This window comes from Budorcas taxicolor, chromosome 21 (genome assembly GCF_023091745.1).
Source record: "Budorcas taxicolor isolate Tak-1 chromosome 21, Takin1.1, whole genome shotgun sequence".
Taxonomy (NCBI): Eukaryota; Metazoa; Chordata; class Mammalia; order Artiodactyla; family Bovidae; genus Budorcas; species Budorcas taxicolor.
In genome coordinates, this window is record NC_068930.1 from 60,368,039 (window position 1) to 60,384,537 (window position 16,499).

Consider the following 16,499-nt stretch of genomic DNA (forward strand, 5'->3'; position numbering starts at 1 on the left):
CTGCCAATATGGATAAAATCATCTAAACTTTTCTTAAAACCTTATCATAAATATATTCAAATTACTATTGGGTAGAAATAATTCCTTTAAGAATATAAAGTAGAATGATTTATTCCTTACCCAGGCTTCTGTTACTCCCCTGAGAATTTTTCCTCGAAGAAGAACTACTAGGCACACTGGACAATGAATCATGTCTCTACAGATAAAATTCATTTTTAGTCAGATGTTACATATCAGATGTTAAGGATTCTGAAATGTATGCCTTAGCACCCACTCTAGTATCAAACTGAGTGCCAACCATTCTGACAATGTTACTGCTCAGAATTTTCCACTTTTAGACAAAAGAGAGGGAAAAAGTTTTCTCTATGTGTGTTAATCAGGAAAATCTTAAATCTCTTACTAGGTAATACATGGCAAAGGCTTTGCTGGTTTTGGTTTGGTTTTATAATGAAGAGGAAGAGATTACTGTTTATATTTCATACTTGGAAGTACTAAGTCAGAATATATTAATATTTTGAAGTGCCCTATTATCAAAAAACCTATAAAGCAGTAGTTATCAATGCATAGTGCCCCGGGCCAGCAGTATCAGCATCACCTGGGAACCTGGTAGAAATACAAACTCAGGCCCCAGTGCAGAGCTATTGAATAAAAAATTCTCATGGTGAGGACTGGCAATCTGTGTTTTAACAAGTTCTTCTAACAATTCTGATGCACATTAAAAACAAACTGGTGCTATAAAGAACTAATTCTACAAAAAATTAACTCAATTTAGGATGATTAAGAATATATTTCCATTTTAACATATGTATATACATTTACACGGAAATGTATAAGTATGTATTTTCAAAATTCTCAATTCTACTTCAAAAATAGAATACTGTGTTAATATTAATAAAGTTCTATATCTCAACAGAAATACTAATATCTACTAACTAGGTAGTTATATTCAACAAGGAAAATTAAATCAATAAGCATTTTTAAGTATACCATTTTAAATTCCAACTGCCTTAAGACTGCCTCAGTGCATACCATAAGAGAAGTAAAATTCATTTTTTAAAAAAAGAGAGAAAAACTACTGTCTTTTAGTATTCAACTGAAAGCTTCCTGAAATAATACACATGGGAAATGCAAAGTGTTTATTCTTTAGATATTAGAATAGAAATATCTACAAAAGATACATAACATGTTGTTCCTAATGAAACATATCTGAATTTTAGCATGAAAATAAATTATTGCTTATAATTAAATTGACATAAATTATTTACCTGAATGAACCGCTGAGATGAACTTGTAAGATCAAACATAGACTTGCTTAGCCCAGGGGAACTGGGAAGTCTGTTGGTCCTTAAGTCACAAACTACAAAAGGACATGAGAAAATTGCTTATTTTTATAGTAAAGAAGAAGAAACACTGGAAGTCTACTTAATTACCATGAACTAAATTCTATAGGAGAAATAGCATAAATATGTGATGGTTTAGTTGCTAGGTCATGTCTGACTCCTGCAACTCCATGGATCGTAGCCCGCCAGATTCCCCTGTCCACGGGATTTCCCAGGCAAGAATACTGGAGCCGATTGCTACTTCCTTCTCCAAGGGGATCTTCCCAACCCAGGGATCGAACCGAACCCACGTCTCCTGCATGCAGACAGATTCCTTAACGCTGAGCCACCAGGCAAGCATAATATATGCAAATCTACTTAAGTGACAAAGCCTTCCAATGAAGTTTAAAAAGTTGTTTTTCAATTATTTCACTTTTGTTTGAAACAGGAACCAAAACAAATCAAACAACACATTTTCACAACCACATCAAATATCAACCAGGAAAAATTCCTTCTTTTTGCTTACATCATCTGATTCTTCATCCAGAAGAATAATCTAAGAGGATGTAAGTCATCTATACTAACAGCAATTCAACTATTTAATGAGCACTTATTATATTAAAAATATCAATATTGAATTCCATGTACTGTTATATTTCTAGTCTGTATTTCCAGTGTCCTTTCTAAACTATAAGATCCTAGAAGAATGAAACTCTGAATAATAATTGTATAGCCTAGCACAGTGCTGAAATAAATATTTAAATAAGTACTTCTACTTTATTTTCAGTACCTCACCCTGAATTTAGTGGTTGAGAGAGCTATATATTAAAAAAAAAAAAGTGAAAATTTTGTGGATTGGATATGTACAAGATAGTCCATAATTGATACAGTCTCAAATAGTAAACTAAAAAAGTTTGGTAATCACTTAGGCATTTTCTTTTCTTTTGTTTACGTTTCTAATCTCATCATTAGTTTCTAAATTTCTCTTTTTCACTGAGTAGAACAGAAAATAAATACAGTTAGTAAATTCTTATTGTAGATATGAATGGATAGATGGTATATAAAATATGTACAAAATCTAAAAATTTCTATAAAAATAGGACAAACAAAATGGAACTTAGAACTACCAATATACAGAACTCATTAATCTTTCAATTTTTACATTAGATATAAACCATAGAGAAGTTATGATGTGATTTAACGATATGAATTCTAAAGCCAGCTTTTCTCTTTATTTTTAAATTGTTTTCATTTCATTTCATTCATTAAATTGTTTTTCATCATAAGATTAATTATTTCTTCCAGAATCTTAGATTTAATTTGATTTCTACATTTGTTAAAGAGAAAAGACAAAGAGGAAAAACAAAATTTTTTTTCATACCCGATCCATATAATCTTGTTGCTTCAGAACGAGGAGGAAAGCGCCGACTCAAATCAGGTGACACGTGCTGGTACTTATAGAATGGGTTATATACATCATAGCTGGGTCCCTGCTGGGCTGAACTGGAAAGTTCTGCCTTTCTATCTCCAAATGATGCTCTGGCAGATCCTGAAAGCAAGTATTTCTAAAATTTTACAACATCCTTTTCTTGGAATTATTAGCTAACAACTGGTGCACCTAAGGCAAAGGGGAAAAAGACTAACCTATAACAAAAGAATATATATACAATATGTAATTTCACTTATATAAAGGTCAGAATGGAGAAGGCAGTGGCACCCCACTCCAGTACTCTTGCCTGGAAAATCCCATGGACAGAGGGGCCTGGTGGGCTGCAGTCCACAGGGTCGCTAAGAGTTGGACACGACTGAGCAACTTCACTTTCACTTTTCACTTTCATGCATTGGAGAAGGAAATGGCAACCCACTCCAGTGTTCTTGCCTGGAGAATCCCAGGGATGGTGGGAGCCTGGTGGGCTGCTGTCTATGGGGTCGCACAGAGTCAGACACGACTGAAGCGACTTAGCAGCAGCAGCAAAGGTCAGAAACAGAAAACAACTAAGCCACAATATTTAGGGACATGTGCTTAGGTGGTAAAAAGTAAAATCAGCAAGAAAGGAGGACTGTAATAACCGGAATTTTGATTAGAGTGACTGAAAAGGGAGAAGATGGAAGCTTTTGCTTTGCTGGTAATACTCTCTTTCTTTAGTTGAGTGGTGACCATACATCCATTTTATTTTTATATTTTATATATATCTATTTTACTTTATAATAAATCACAAATAATTTGTTTTGTTCCTTTTGTCTATGTATATTATATTTCACAATTTTAAAAGAGTAAAACAATATCAAATTCCTTTCAAAGTTAAGACTTACATTAGAATATATGGACATAAAATTTTTTAATGTTTAAATCATCACCATCTTTTAATTATTTTTATCCTATCTAAAATAGAAACCGCAGTATAAACAAACATTTTCTGAATTAAGCTGAACAATAAAACAGGTGGCTTCACGCTGAGTTCAGAAAAGAAAAATAACATATTTGGTTTTGAAGTGAGATCTTATCCTTGTACTCTGGTTCAAATAACTATGTGTACAATCCAAGCCCTGTACATAGAGGCAGAAGGGTGCCAAGAGGGAGGTGTGATCTCAGAGAGCCTTATAAGAAGCCTGTAAACCTTATAAGCCAACAGTTAAATCATTCAGCACATAAACACTACTACAAAAGTCTGTTTATGATAACAAGAGCAGCACTGTCAACAGGAGTAGCATAAAGATGACTCTCTTACCTTTATACACTATCCCTAAAAATGAATATTCTTATTTCATTTTTCCTTTATAAATAAGTAAATAAACATGTATAATATCATATATGAAACGAACCGCCAATCCAGGTTCGATGCATGATGCTGGATGCTTGGGCCTGGTGCACTGAGATGACCCAGAGGGATGGTACAGGGAGGGAGGAGGGAGGGGGGTTTAGGGAGGTGAACACGTGTATACCTGTGGCGGATTCATGTTGATGTGTGGCAAAACCAATACAATATTGTAAAGTAATTAACTTCCAATTAAAATAAATAAATTTTCATTTTTAAAAAAAGAATTCCAATTTTCCTCTTAAAAAGATATTATATTTAAAGTTCAAGATTAATAACTCTCAATTTACAGAACCACAGTGCCATAGAACTAAATGTAAAGTAGCACAACTGCTTATACCTCTCAAAAGCCCAATTAAAAATTTCAGGATTTATTCAAATGCATTCTCTTAATGGATAGACATGTCATAAAGCAAATATAGTAAAATATTAATAATCAATCTCTGTTATCCAAGCAGTAAGCTGCAGTTAAAATCAGATCCAACAGCAAGTACGTAATACAATGTAACAAATGTCAAACATCTGAAACATGATTTTAGTCATTATTGATAGTGGTCCATCTCAAAATCTCTGTATCAGCACATCACTCACACAATCATACATATATACAAGATATACATATTTGATTTCTATAATTAGGCACCAAAAATGCTTTATTGACTGATTAAATTATTTTCTTTCCAATATGCTAAAAATCAGATGGATTTATGACATCTTCATTGAGCCTATAATTTCAGTGTAAACCAATTTCTCACTCATCCAACTAAAAAGTAATTTTTTCTAGCAATACAATGAAAAAAAAAGACAAAAGAAAAACTATCACATGCTGTCAGGTAGGTATTTCTTACTTAGCTTCCGATAATGAAAATAATACATAAAATACCCTATATGTCTAAGAATAGAGAATTTATTTTAAAAATTGTATAATACTTTCACATGATTTACCCTTTACTATTGAGCCATTAATAATTTCATGATATATGACATGAATAAAACAGATTACAAGGCCATTTATATGGTTTACTCCGAATGCTGTTAACAAGTGCAAGAGAAAGATCAATTGATCAGGGTATACTGTAAATCAGAACTTTTAGACTGTTTAGGAGACACAATGCTGATATGTGCAAAGCAGGGTATCAAAGCTGATATGTGCTAAGCCAGTATCAGGGTTCATCTTTCCTTGCTTCTTTAAAACAAATTATCACTTCTGCCAGACCCAACTCTCCTGTGCATGCGTAGTGTTAAGTTGCTTCAGTTCAATTCAGTTCAGTTCAGTTCAGTCGCTCAGTCGAGTCCGACTCGTTGTGACCCCATGAATTGCAGCATGCCAGGCCTCCCAGTCCATCACCAACTCCTGGAGTTCACCAAAACTCATGTCCATCGAGTTGGCGATGCCATCCAGCCATCTCATCCTCTGTTGTCCCCTTCTCCTCCTGCCCTCAATCCCTCCCAGCATCAGAGTCTTTTCCAATGAGTCAACTCTTCACATGAGGTGGCCAAAGTATTGGAGTTTCAGCTTTAACATCGTTCCTTCCAAAGAACACCCAGGACTGATCTCCTATAGAATGGACTGGTTGGATCTCCTTCCAGTCCAAGGGACTCTCAAGAGTCTTCAACACCACAGTTCAAAAGCATCAATTCTTCAGCGCTCAGCTTTCTTCACAGTCCAACTTTCGCATCCATACATGACCACTGAAAAAACCATAGCCTTGACTAGACAGACCTTTGTTGGCAAAGTAATATCTCTGCTTTTGAATATGCTATCTAGGTTGGTCATAACTTTCCTCCCAAGGAGTAAGCGTCTTTTAATTTCATGGCTGCAGTCACCATCTGCAGCAATTTTGGAGCCCCCCAAAATAAAGTCTGACACTGTTTCCACTGTTTCCCCATCTATTTCCCATGAAGTGATGGGACCAGATGCCATGATCTTTGTTTTCTGAATGTTGAGTTTTAAGCCTACTTTTTCACTCTCTTCTTTTACTTTCATCAAGAGGCTTTTTAGTTCCTCTTCACTTTCTGCCATAAGGGTGGTGTCATCTGCATATCTGAGATTATTGATATTTCTCCCAGCCATCTTGATTCCAGCTTGTGCTTCTTCCAGTCCAGCATTTCTCATGATGTACTCTGCATAGACGTTAAATAAGCAGGATGACAATACACAGCCTTGATGTACTTCTTTTCCTATTTGGAACCAGTCTGTTGTTCCATGTCCAGTTCTAACTGCTGCTTCCTGACCTGCATATAGGTTTCTCAAGAGGCAGGTCAGGTGGTCTGGTATTCCCATCTCTTTCAGAATTTTCCATAGTTTATTGTGATCCACACAGTCAAAAGCTTTGGCATAGTCAATAAAGCAGAAATAGATGTTTTTCTGGAACTCTCTTGCTTTTTCCATGATCCAGCGGATGTTGGCAATTTGATCTCTGGTTCCTCTGCCTTTTCTAAAACCAGCTTGAACATCAGGGAGTTCATGGCTCACATATTGCTGAAGCTTGGATTGGAGAATTTTGAGCATTACTTTACTAGCGTGTGAGATGAGTGCAATTGTGTGGTAGTCTGAGCATTCTTTGGCATTGCCTTTCTTAGGGATTGGAATGAAAATGGACCTTTTCCAGTCCTGTGGTCACTGCTGAGTTTTCCAAATTTGCTGGCATATTGAGTGCAGCACTTTGATAGCATCATCTTCCAGGATTTGAAATAGCTGACTGGAATTCCATCACCTCCACTAGCTTTGTTCGTAGTGATGCTTTCTAAGGCCCACTTGACTTCACATTCCAGGATGTCTGGCTCTAGGTGAGTGATCACACCATCGTGACTATCTGGGTCGTGAAGATCTTTTTTGTACGGTTCTTCTGTGTATTCTTGGCACCTCTTCTTAATAGCTTCTGCTTCTGTTAGGTCCATACCATTTTGTCCTTTATCGAGCCCATCTTTGCATAAAATGTTCCCTTGGTATCTCTAATTTTCTTGAAGAGATCTCTAGTCTTTCCCATTCTGCTCTTTTCCTCTACTTCTTTGCATTGATCACTGAGGAAGGCTTTCTTATCTCTTCCTGCTATTCTTTGGAACTCTGCATTCAGATGCTTATATCTTTCCTTTTCTCCTTTGCTTTTCACTTCTCTTCTTTTCACAGCTATTTGTAAGGCCTCCCCAGACAGCCATTTTGCTTTTTTGCATTTTTTTTCCATGGGGATGGTCTTGATCCCTGTCTCCTATACAGTGTCACGAACCTCTGTCCATAGTTCATCAGGCACTCTATCTATCAGATCTAGTCCCTTAAATCTATTTCTCACTTTCACTGTATAATCATAACGGATCTGATATAGGTCATACCTGAATGGTCTAGTGGTTTTCCCTACTTTCTTCAATTGAAGTCTGAATTTGGCAATAAGAAGTTCATGATCTGAGCCAGTCAGCTCCCAGTCTTGTTTTTGCTGACTGTATACAGCTTCTCCATCTTTAGCTGCAAAGAATATAATCAATCTGATTTTGGGTTGATCATGTGGTGATGTCCATGTGTAGAGTCTTCTCTTGTGTTGTTGGAAGAGGGTGTTTGCTATGACCAGTGCGTTCTCTTGGCAGAACTGTTAGCCCTTCTGTACTCCAAGGCCAAATTTGTCTGTTTCTCCAGATGTTTCTTGACTTCCTACTTTTGCATTCCAGTCCCCTATAATGAAAAGGACATCTTTTTTGGGTGTTAGTTCTAAAAGGTCTTGTAGGTCTTCATAGAACTGTTCAACTTCAGCTTCTTCAGCGTTACTGGTTGGGGCATAGGCTTGGATTACCATGATATTGAATGGTTTGCTCTGGAAACGAACAGAGATCATTCTGTCATTTTTGAGACTGCATCCAAGTACTGCATTTCGGACTCTTTTGTTGACCATGATGGCTACTCCATTTCTTCTAAGGGATTCCTGCCCACAGTAGTAGATATAATGGTCATCTGAGTTAAATTCACCCATTCCAGTCCATTTTAGTTGTCTGATTCCTAGTATGTGAACATTCACTCTTGCCATCTCCTGTTTGACCACTTCCAATTTGCCTTGATTCATGGACCTAACATTCCAGGTTCCTAAGCAATATTGCTCTTTACAGCATCAGACCTTAAGTCGCTTCAGTTGTGTCCAAATCTTTGTGACCCTATGGACTGTAGCCCGCCAGGTTCCTCTGCCCATGGGATTCTCCAGGCAAGAATACTGGAGTGGGTTGCTATACCCTCCTCCAAGGGATTTTCCCAACCTAGGGATCAAACCTGCATCTCTTAGGTCACCTGCATTAGGCAGGCAGGTTCTTGACTGCTACCACCACCTGAGAAGTCCAACTCTCCTGTAGATAACTATAATAACCAATCAAAACAAACAAACAAAATACCCTGAAGGTACTAGAGAGTGAAAAAAAAGTAGTAAGGATTCTAAACAGCACTTTAGGACAAAGGGGAATGGCCACCTGTTTTTAATGACTTTTAGCCTTTGTGCAGGCCAAAATTGGCACCGTGTGGGGGGAGGCAAATAAAATTCCAGTAGACAATCCAGTGTTTCTGGCCTGAAGAACATAGAGCAGAGTACAGAGCAACCACAGCTGCTAGAAATAAGGTGGGAATCTTGGAAAGGAGAAAACCCCAAATTCTGTGACTAAAAGTCTGCTCAAATATCTGGCTGATCTCTGAACCACACATGTGTGACACAGGCTCCCAATAAAGATTAAAAAAAGAAAAATACTAAGCTCAGATAGCAGCTGCCACCAAAGGCACAGAATCTGCCACACAGTACAACCAGGTTAATTAACTGCTAAAGTTAAGGAAGGAGGAAGGAAAGGACGAGAGGAGGAAGGGAAGGAAGGGGGGGAAAAAACTGTCAAGAGTAATATAACAGATTCCAGAGTCTCCACAACATGACATCAAATGTCCAGAATACAATCCAAAATCACTCCACATACAAAGAAATGGGACTCATTCTCAAAAAAGGACAATCCACAGAATCCAAATCTGGAAGACCCAGATGTTAGAATAGTACACAAAGATGTTAAAACTCAAAGAAATGATAGAAAATAGGTTTATGATTACTGGGGGTGGGGGCAGAAACCACAGAAAAATAGAAACTATGAAAAGAAGAATCAAATGTAAATATTACAACTGGAAAATATATCTAAAATTAAAAACTCACTGGATGGGCTTAATGGCTGAATGGAAATAATGGAGGAGAGACAGTGAACTTGAAAATAGGTCAATATTACCAAACCTTAAGAATACAGAGGAGATGCATATGGCGTCACCTGGAACTTGAACAGCTGCATGAGGCTATCAGAGACAATGGCCGAGAACAAACTAAGAGGGCAGAAGTCCAGGAACATTCCAAATAGCCAGCCAAAAAAGCTTTAAGGTTAAAAATAAAGCAAAACCAGCTACCACTAATCTTAACAAGATAAACACTGTGAATGATGAAAAAGCTAATAGAATGAATAAACCTTTTGGAGATATACAAAAGGAACTTGCACACTTCTTAAAAGGCTTTTCACTTGAACCTCTGCAGAAATAGCTGATTGCTCAGCAGTGTCATGAAAGCAAACAAGCTACTCTTGATGAAACTATAAGATTAGTGGTTCAGTTGTAATACACTGATGATGCATCAAATTGCCCCAAAAGAACAACAAATTAAATGTTTTACATTAAAAAAAAGAAAAGAATAGAGAGGAGGAAAAAACTGGGGAAAAAAAGAAGTTTCATAGACAAATAAGACAATATCACAGGGTCCAACATATGTGTAATTGGTATCCCATAAGAAGAGAGAAAGGATGGGGCAGAAAAAGTACTTAGAGAAATACTATAGATCTTGACAGGAGGTTGGATCACACTGGTACATACATTTGTCAAAACTCAACAAACATATACTTACAACTTGGGCAGTTCATTTTGTTTAAAGTTTATGTCAAAAGAAGAAACTATAAATAACTGAACTCTAGTAAATGATATATATACTTAAATATTTAGAGAGAAGTGTACTGATGTCTACAATTTACTCTGAAATGCATTCTCCGCCTACCCTCAAAAGAATTACTAATGGTTAAGGAAATGGACAGATAGATATGTGATAAAGTATATATAATAAAAGTGTTAATGACAGAATCTATATGGTAGATATACAGGCATTCATCATTAAGTTCTTTCAATGTTTGAAAATTTCCATAATAAAATTTTTAGGGAAATAAACCATTGTGACTGTTTCAATGAACTAAAACAAACTATTTCTAAAATACAAGTTACATGTTGCTTCCTTTTATCTTCCTTAGTCCACTGACCTCTAGAATATCAGCCAAAATTCAACCAATGAATCTACCTCATTCAAGTGGCTGTTTAGACTGGGAAGCATTTTTAGACTGAGAAATATAATAATGAAAAAGAAGGGAAGGGAGAAATACTACTTCATTGATTCCTTATTTCTCTTTACACTAAAACTTAGAAAATAATATTTCCTATATTTATTGACCAAAACCAGAATAATTTCTCTATTTTTTCTTTCTAAATGTGTGAAGGATAACTGACATATTACAATTATATTACTCCTTTAAAGAAGAATACTAGAGTGGGTTGTCATACCCTCCTCCAGAGGATCTTCCCGACCCAAGGATCAAACCCCCATCTCCTGCATTGTCAGGTGGGTTCTTTACCACTAGTGCCACCTTCAAAGCCCTAAAGAAGGCCAATTCTACACAGAAATGTGTTGACTAGTGTCAGATATCATAATGGGACTTTTCAAAAACACTGTGCACTGAATTCCTCTACAGAAGCAAGACATTTAAAAAAAATGAAATGTCAAATTTGTACACAAAGATATTTTATATCTTTATATATATACATATAAAAGAGCAAATTAAATAACAGCAATAACAACATTTAAATGCTGCATGTTGATTTTTAAATCCTGCCATTTTATTGTTTACCTTCTAGTTCTTCCAACTGTGAAGGAGTTCCTTGCGTCCTGGGCTGAATATAAGATAACTTAAACCTGGGCACCACAAATGGTACTTCTTTGCCATCAGATGGTAACTTGGAAAGTAAATAATCCTCAGTACAGCCAACCTGAGGCTTTACAGAAACAGAAGTCAATGGGGGTATAGAGATAGTAGTATTTTGACTATGTGATACTGCCACTTTAAAGTCTCTTTCCACAGATACTGCATAGAAAAGAAGAGAAAAGAAAAGAGAAAAATTATAAACAAGCACGGAGATTTATGCATATAATAATCTAAACCTAATATGCTTTGGTACTTATTTAACCATTTTAAAAGAAACTGTTGACACATAAACTACTTTTGGGTCTTATCAAGCACTCTGGAATCTACATTAATTCTGCCTAGCCAATATTTGAGAAGTTAATATACTACTACCAAAGTGTATTAACTTATCATAATGGTAAAAGCAATTTCTAAAGAATCTCATTTCCAAAAAAGAGTTCATAGATGGAAAACAGATTAATTTTGTAGTTAATTTCACAGTGCTTTCAAATAAATATTAACCTAGTCATTTAAATAAAATATTGTCAATAAAACAATTCTTATTGTTAATATTAATGGTTAATTTCAACCTTAAATACCAAAAGCTACTTTGAAAAGAAGCTAAAGGTCTCCATGTCTACAAAAAAAATCTTTACTAAATCACAAAATAAAATTTACTTTGACCCTAGTATAATATCAACTCCCCTGTGCTAGCTTCTGCGACCTCTTTTGTTTATTACTTAGAAAGATTTGTGATTCCTAGGCTGTGTGACTTAGGATGAGGAAGTAAGAAACATCTAGAGCTAATCTTTATGTATAATTAATACTGTCTATAGACAGAATGAAAGCACAACTACTACTCTGTTGGAATTTATGAGATGTTTTATTGAGAAAAAGAAGCCTTCATATTCAAATATACTAGGAAGCTATGCTTTAGACTAAGAAATATAAGAAAGAACCAAGAAAAATAAAGTTCCAGTCATAACCTTGAAGGGTTGAGAAAACCCATGCAATAGCAAGGGAACTCTCTCTCCAGGAGCCCTTGATAAGTATGGCTCTTGATAAAGTTACAGGTTTCTTCTCTATTGGTCATTCATTCATCCATGGAAGGCACATTTTAAAGCATTGTTCATAAATTGGAAACTGTCTGTATTTAAGTTAAAACATTTGCCAGAGTATAGTGAAAGTGAAAGTGAAGTCACTCAGTCACGTCTGACTCTTTGCGACCCAGTGGACTATAGCCTTTGAGATCCCGTGGACTGTAGCCAACCAGGCTCTTCCGACCATGGGATTCTCCAGGCAAGAATAGTGGAGTGGGTTGCCATTTCCTTCTCCAGGGTAGCTTCCCAACCCAGGGATCAAACCCAGGGATCAAACCCAGGTCTCCCACATTGGAGGCAGACGCTTTAACCTCTGAGCCACCAGGGAAGCCCTTTGCCAGAGTATGTTATTCCCCAAATACTTCTCTTCCTACTTTTGCTCACACTATTTCATCCACCTGTAACACACATGTCTAATCCTCACTTTCTCTTACTTCCTTCTTCCCACTTGGCTTGCTAAAATCCTCTTCAAACTTCCGTACCACAGGCCATCTTCTTGTGGTAATGTCCTAGAGTCTCTCCTATGTTGAACACATCTTTCTCTCCCCTATGCTCCAAGGTACTTTCATACCTAGCTAGTGTGCCTCACATTTATGTTTCTGACCACCTCGTGAAGTTAAAAAATATGTCTCATTTACATTTATATCACAAAATGCCACATATGAAGACATGAAATAAATGCTGAAATTAAAAAGAAGCAAAACTCACAGTCATGTTTTTCTGTTCCACCATAGAAACATCCTCTGCAGCAACTCTTTATAAATTCTGTTGCCATTACAGTAAATCTCCAATATCCAGCAAAAGATACAAACTTCCGATTTTAATACTAATCTGTTGGAAGAACAGAATACAAGTTAACATGATCATGCATAATGTCACTAGGTATCATTAAATAAATTATATTATCTGTCTTTCTAAAGCATTATGAGGGCTCCAAAGCAAAAAAAATTGTTTACAGGAAGATACATTTTTTGTTCCTTTACATAATTCTATATAACTTAGGTTCCTTCTAAGTTATTAAAATAACATGCTTAAAAATTGAACAATTTTTGAGCTAATTGAACAATCTCAATGTTAAATCTGGAAAAAAATTCCACTCTCAATTTTCTCTTTCAGCTGATATATCTAAATCAATGTCCAAATAAAATTTGCAAGACTATATGGCATTCATAAAAAGTGTGAGAAAAATTTCACTTCTTCCAAATCAATTCTGTTGGTAATCCAAAGGTCCTATGAGGGCCAATAAACAAACAACTTCATACTTAAGTTAGTTTAATGCAGAGAAGTACACTAACAGAAAAATCTATCTTAAACATACACTAACACATATTCTTAAACATACAATAACACATATTCCTATGAGGGCCAATAAACAAACAACTTCATACTTAAGTTAGTTTAATGCAGAGAAGTACACTAACAGAAAAATCTATCTTAAACATACACTAACACATATTCTCCCTCTCTCTCACACACCCACACACACCCACACCCACACACACACACACACACATACATGTGTGCCAACTAAACCACAAATAAGATCTACTGGAAATAAAGAGAGTCTGTTTTAAATTAACCAGAAACATAAAATGGTATACAAAGCCAATTGCCCACCTTGGCTTCAATGACTTTGTTCCAAATGCATTCTCCTCATTTACGCCTACTTAAACCAAAATTTTTCATGGGAAATTTCAAATGTATACAACAGGAGACAAAATAGTATAACAAAACACCTACCACCTGGACTAAACAATGACCAGTTCAGTTCAGTTCAGTTATTCAGTCGTGTCCGACTCTTTGTGACTCCATGAACCACAGCATACCAGGCCTCCCTGTCCATCACCAACTCCCAGAGTTCACCCAAACCCATGTTCATTGAGTCAGTGATGCCATCCAACCATCTCATCCTCTGTCATCCCCTTCTCCTCCTGCCCTCAATCTTTCCCAGCATCAGGGTCTTTTCAAATGAGTCAGCTTTTCGCATCAGGTGGCCAAAGTATTGGAGTTTCAGCTTCACCATCAGCTTGTGGCAAATCTTAATTCATCTCACTGTTCATTATCTTTTGTCCATCTTTCTATTTAATTACCAGTCCTTTTCCTCCTCAGTTTTAGAGGATAAATATTTGAAAGACTAATGCAACGTCCATAATGTAAGTGGTAAACATTCTTCCAGTTTGTCATTGTCTTTTCAATTTGATGATGGTGTTTTCTGCTATGCAAAAAACAGGAGTGGGAGTGTGTATGTGTATATATAAACAAGCATATATACAAACATACATACATATACGAGTGTGTGAATACTGTACATCCCAGTAGTGTGTGAATGGGATCCAACCCTATCTTCTCTCAATTGACTGTCCTAGTATCACAAACACCACTTATTAAAAATTCCATATTTTCTACACTGATTTTAAGATGGTGCTTTTATTACACACTAAATTTCCACATGCCATTGGGCTTGGGTTTTATAGTTTGTATTCAATTGATTTGTATTCCTGAACCAATACCACATTTTAAAAATTATGGAACTTCCCTTGTGGTCCAGTGGTTAAGAATCTGCCTTCCAATGCAGGGAATGCAGGTTCGATCCCTGGTTGGGGAACTAAGATCCCACATCTTGTGAGGCAACTAAGCCCATGTGCCACAACTACTGAGTCCATGTGCCCTAAAGCCCATGCTCTGTGACAAGAAAAGCCCTCAGCTGCAACTAGAGAAAGCCTGCATGCCACAACAAATACCCAGCAGAGCCAAAAAAAAATTATAATGGCTTATGTTTCAATATCCAGTAGAGCTAGCCTTCCATTCTTACTGGTCTTCAATTTCAAAATTTTCCTAGCTATGCTTGCTTGTCTGTTCTTAAAATAAACTTTATAATTAGTCCAGACCTAGGAATAAAAAGTCTGATATTTTTATTGCGATTATGTTACATTTATATATTATTTTAGAAAAAAACTGACATCTTTAATATGTAGAGTCTTCTGATTTAAAATGACTGTTCAAGTTTATGTTTGTATCTTTGGGAGTTTTTTATAGTTTTCCTCATAAATTTTGAACTTCTATTAAGTGTATGCCCATAAAATTTATTTGACTAAATGGCACTTTTCCTTCCATTATATCTTGTAATTTATTATTATTTTTTAATTTATACATTTTCTCAAAGGCCCTTCTCAGTCTCAGTTTAGAGGATGTATTCCCTGACATGCCATATCATACTAATTTTTCTCATCTTTAAACATCTAGTGAATTTTTTTTTAAGTTTTACATTTTTCATGATATTTCATGACAACTGTTCTATCTCCCTGCTAGAATAAAACCTTTCCAGAAACAATATTGCACTCACTTTTCTACTTAACACTCAGAACCTTGTATGATGCTGGGAATACAGCAGGAACTCAGCAAATATGTAGTTGACAGACAATGAAATAATGTATAATAACTAGGTTATATAAAAACTGGGTTGGGAAGATCCCTTTGAGGAGGAAATGGCAACCCACTCCAGTATTCTTGCCTGGAGAATTCCATGGACAGAGAAGCCTGGCGGGTTACAGTCTGTGGGGTCACAAAGAGTCGGACAAGACTGAGTGACTAACACTATATAAAAACTCCTAATATGCTCATCAAACCATATTTCTGGACTTGTCAACTTGCAAATACTTTATATTAATTATGAGGGGAATGTGAGGGGACTGGTTAAAAATGATTACTGCTTCTGGGGGAAGAGTTTTCAAAGTTTACACGGCCTTGAACCATCCAAAATGAACTGGAGATGAGAGAGGGATTCTTATATAAATAAGAATAATGGAGCTAGAGTTTGTTGTGACAGACTACTGGAGAGCAGAGACGTGTACACAGAAAGAAGCACAAACATCAGCGGAAGGTCCTACTTAAGTATTCAGGGTAGTACTGATCAGAGCATGCATATAGAGAAGCTACACAAGACTAAAGGAAGACTACCAGAAAATGTTACAAAGACCAGAACAACCTTTACTAAGGTCAGTAATAATGCCTGTCCCCACCAACCAAACTGGAAAAACCTCGCACAGAATACTGAATAAAGGACTCACAGAGACTTGCCTTAGTGGTGGGGAATAAATAGCCCTACATTAAAGACTAGTCTGACCTAACAAATCTTAACAGCAAGTCTCAAAAGGATCAAACTATTTCTAAGAAATTTAACTATGTCCCAAAGCAGAAAATAATTACAGAAATCTAAATATATATATCACACAAGGTAAAATTTACAATCTCTGATAGCAACCAATAAAAAATTACCA

The 16,499-nt window shown here is 36.1% G+C and overlaps 1 protein-coding gene across 1 annotated transcript in view; it reads right to left on the minus strand.

The window, feature by feature from the left end:
- The window catches only part of TC2N (tandem C2 domains, nuclear), a 30,014-nt gene extending 17,017 nt beyond the window's left edge, over nt 1-12,997 (minus strand). Inside the window, exons 1-5 of the mRNA XM_052659994.1 lie at nt 12,931-12,997; nt 11,069-11,302; nt 2,701-2,868; nt 1,266-1,357; nt 121-196 (exon numbers count right to left, since the gene is read on the minus strand). Coding sequence (XP_052515954.1) covers nt 121-196; nt 1,266-1,357; nt 2,701-2,868; nt 11,069-11,302; nt 12,931-12,997 — 637 coding nt within the window. The remainder of the gene's footprint in view (nt 1-120; nt 197-1,265; nt 1,358-2,700; nt 2,869-11,068; nt 11,303-12,930) is intronic.
- Between the last annotated feature and the right edge of the window lie 3,502 nt (nt 12,998-16,499).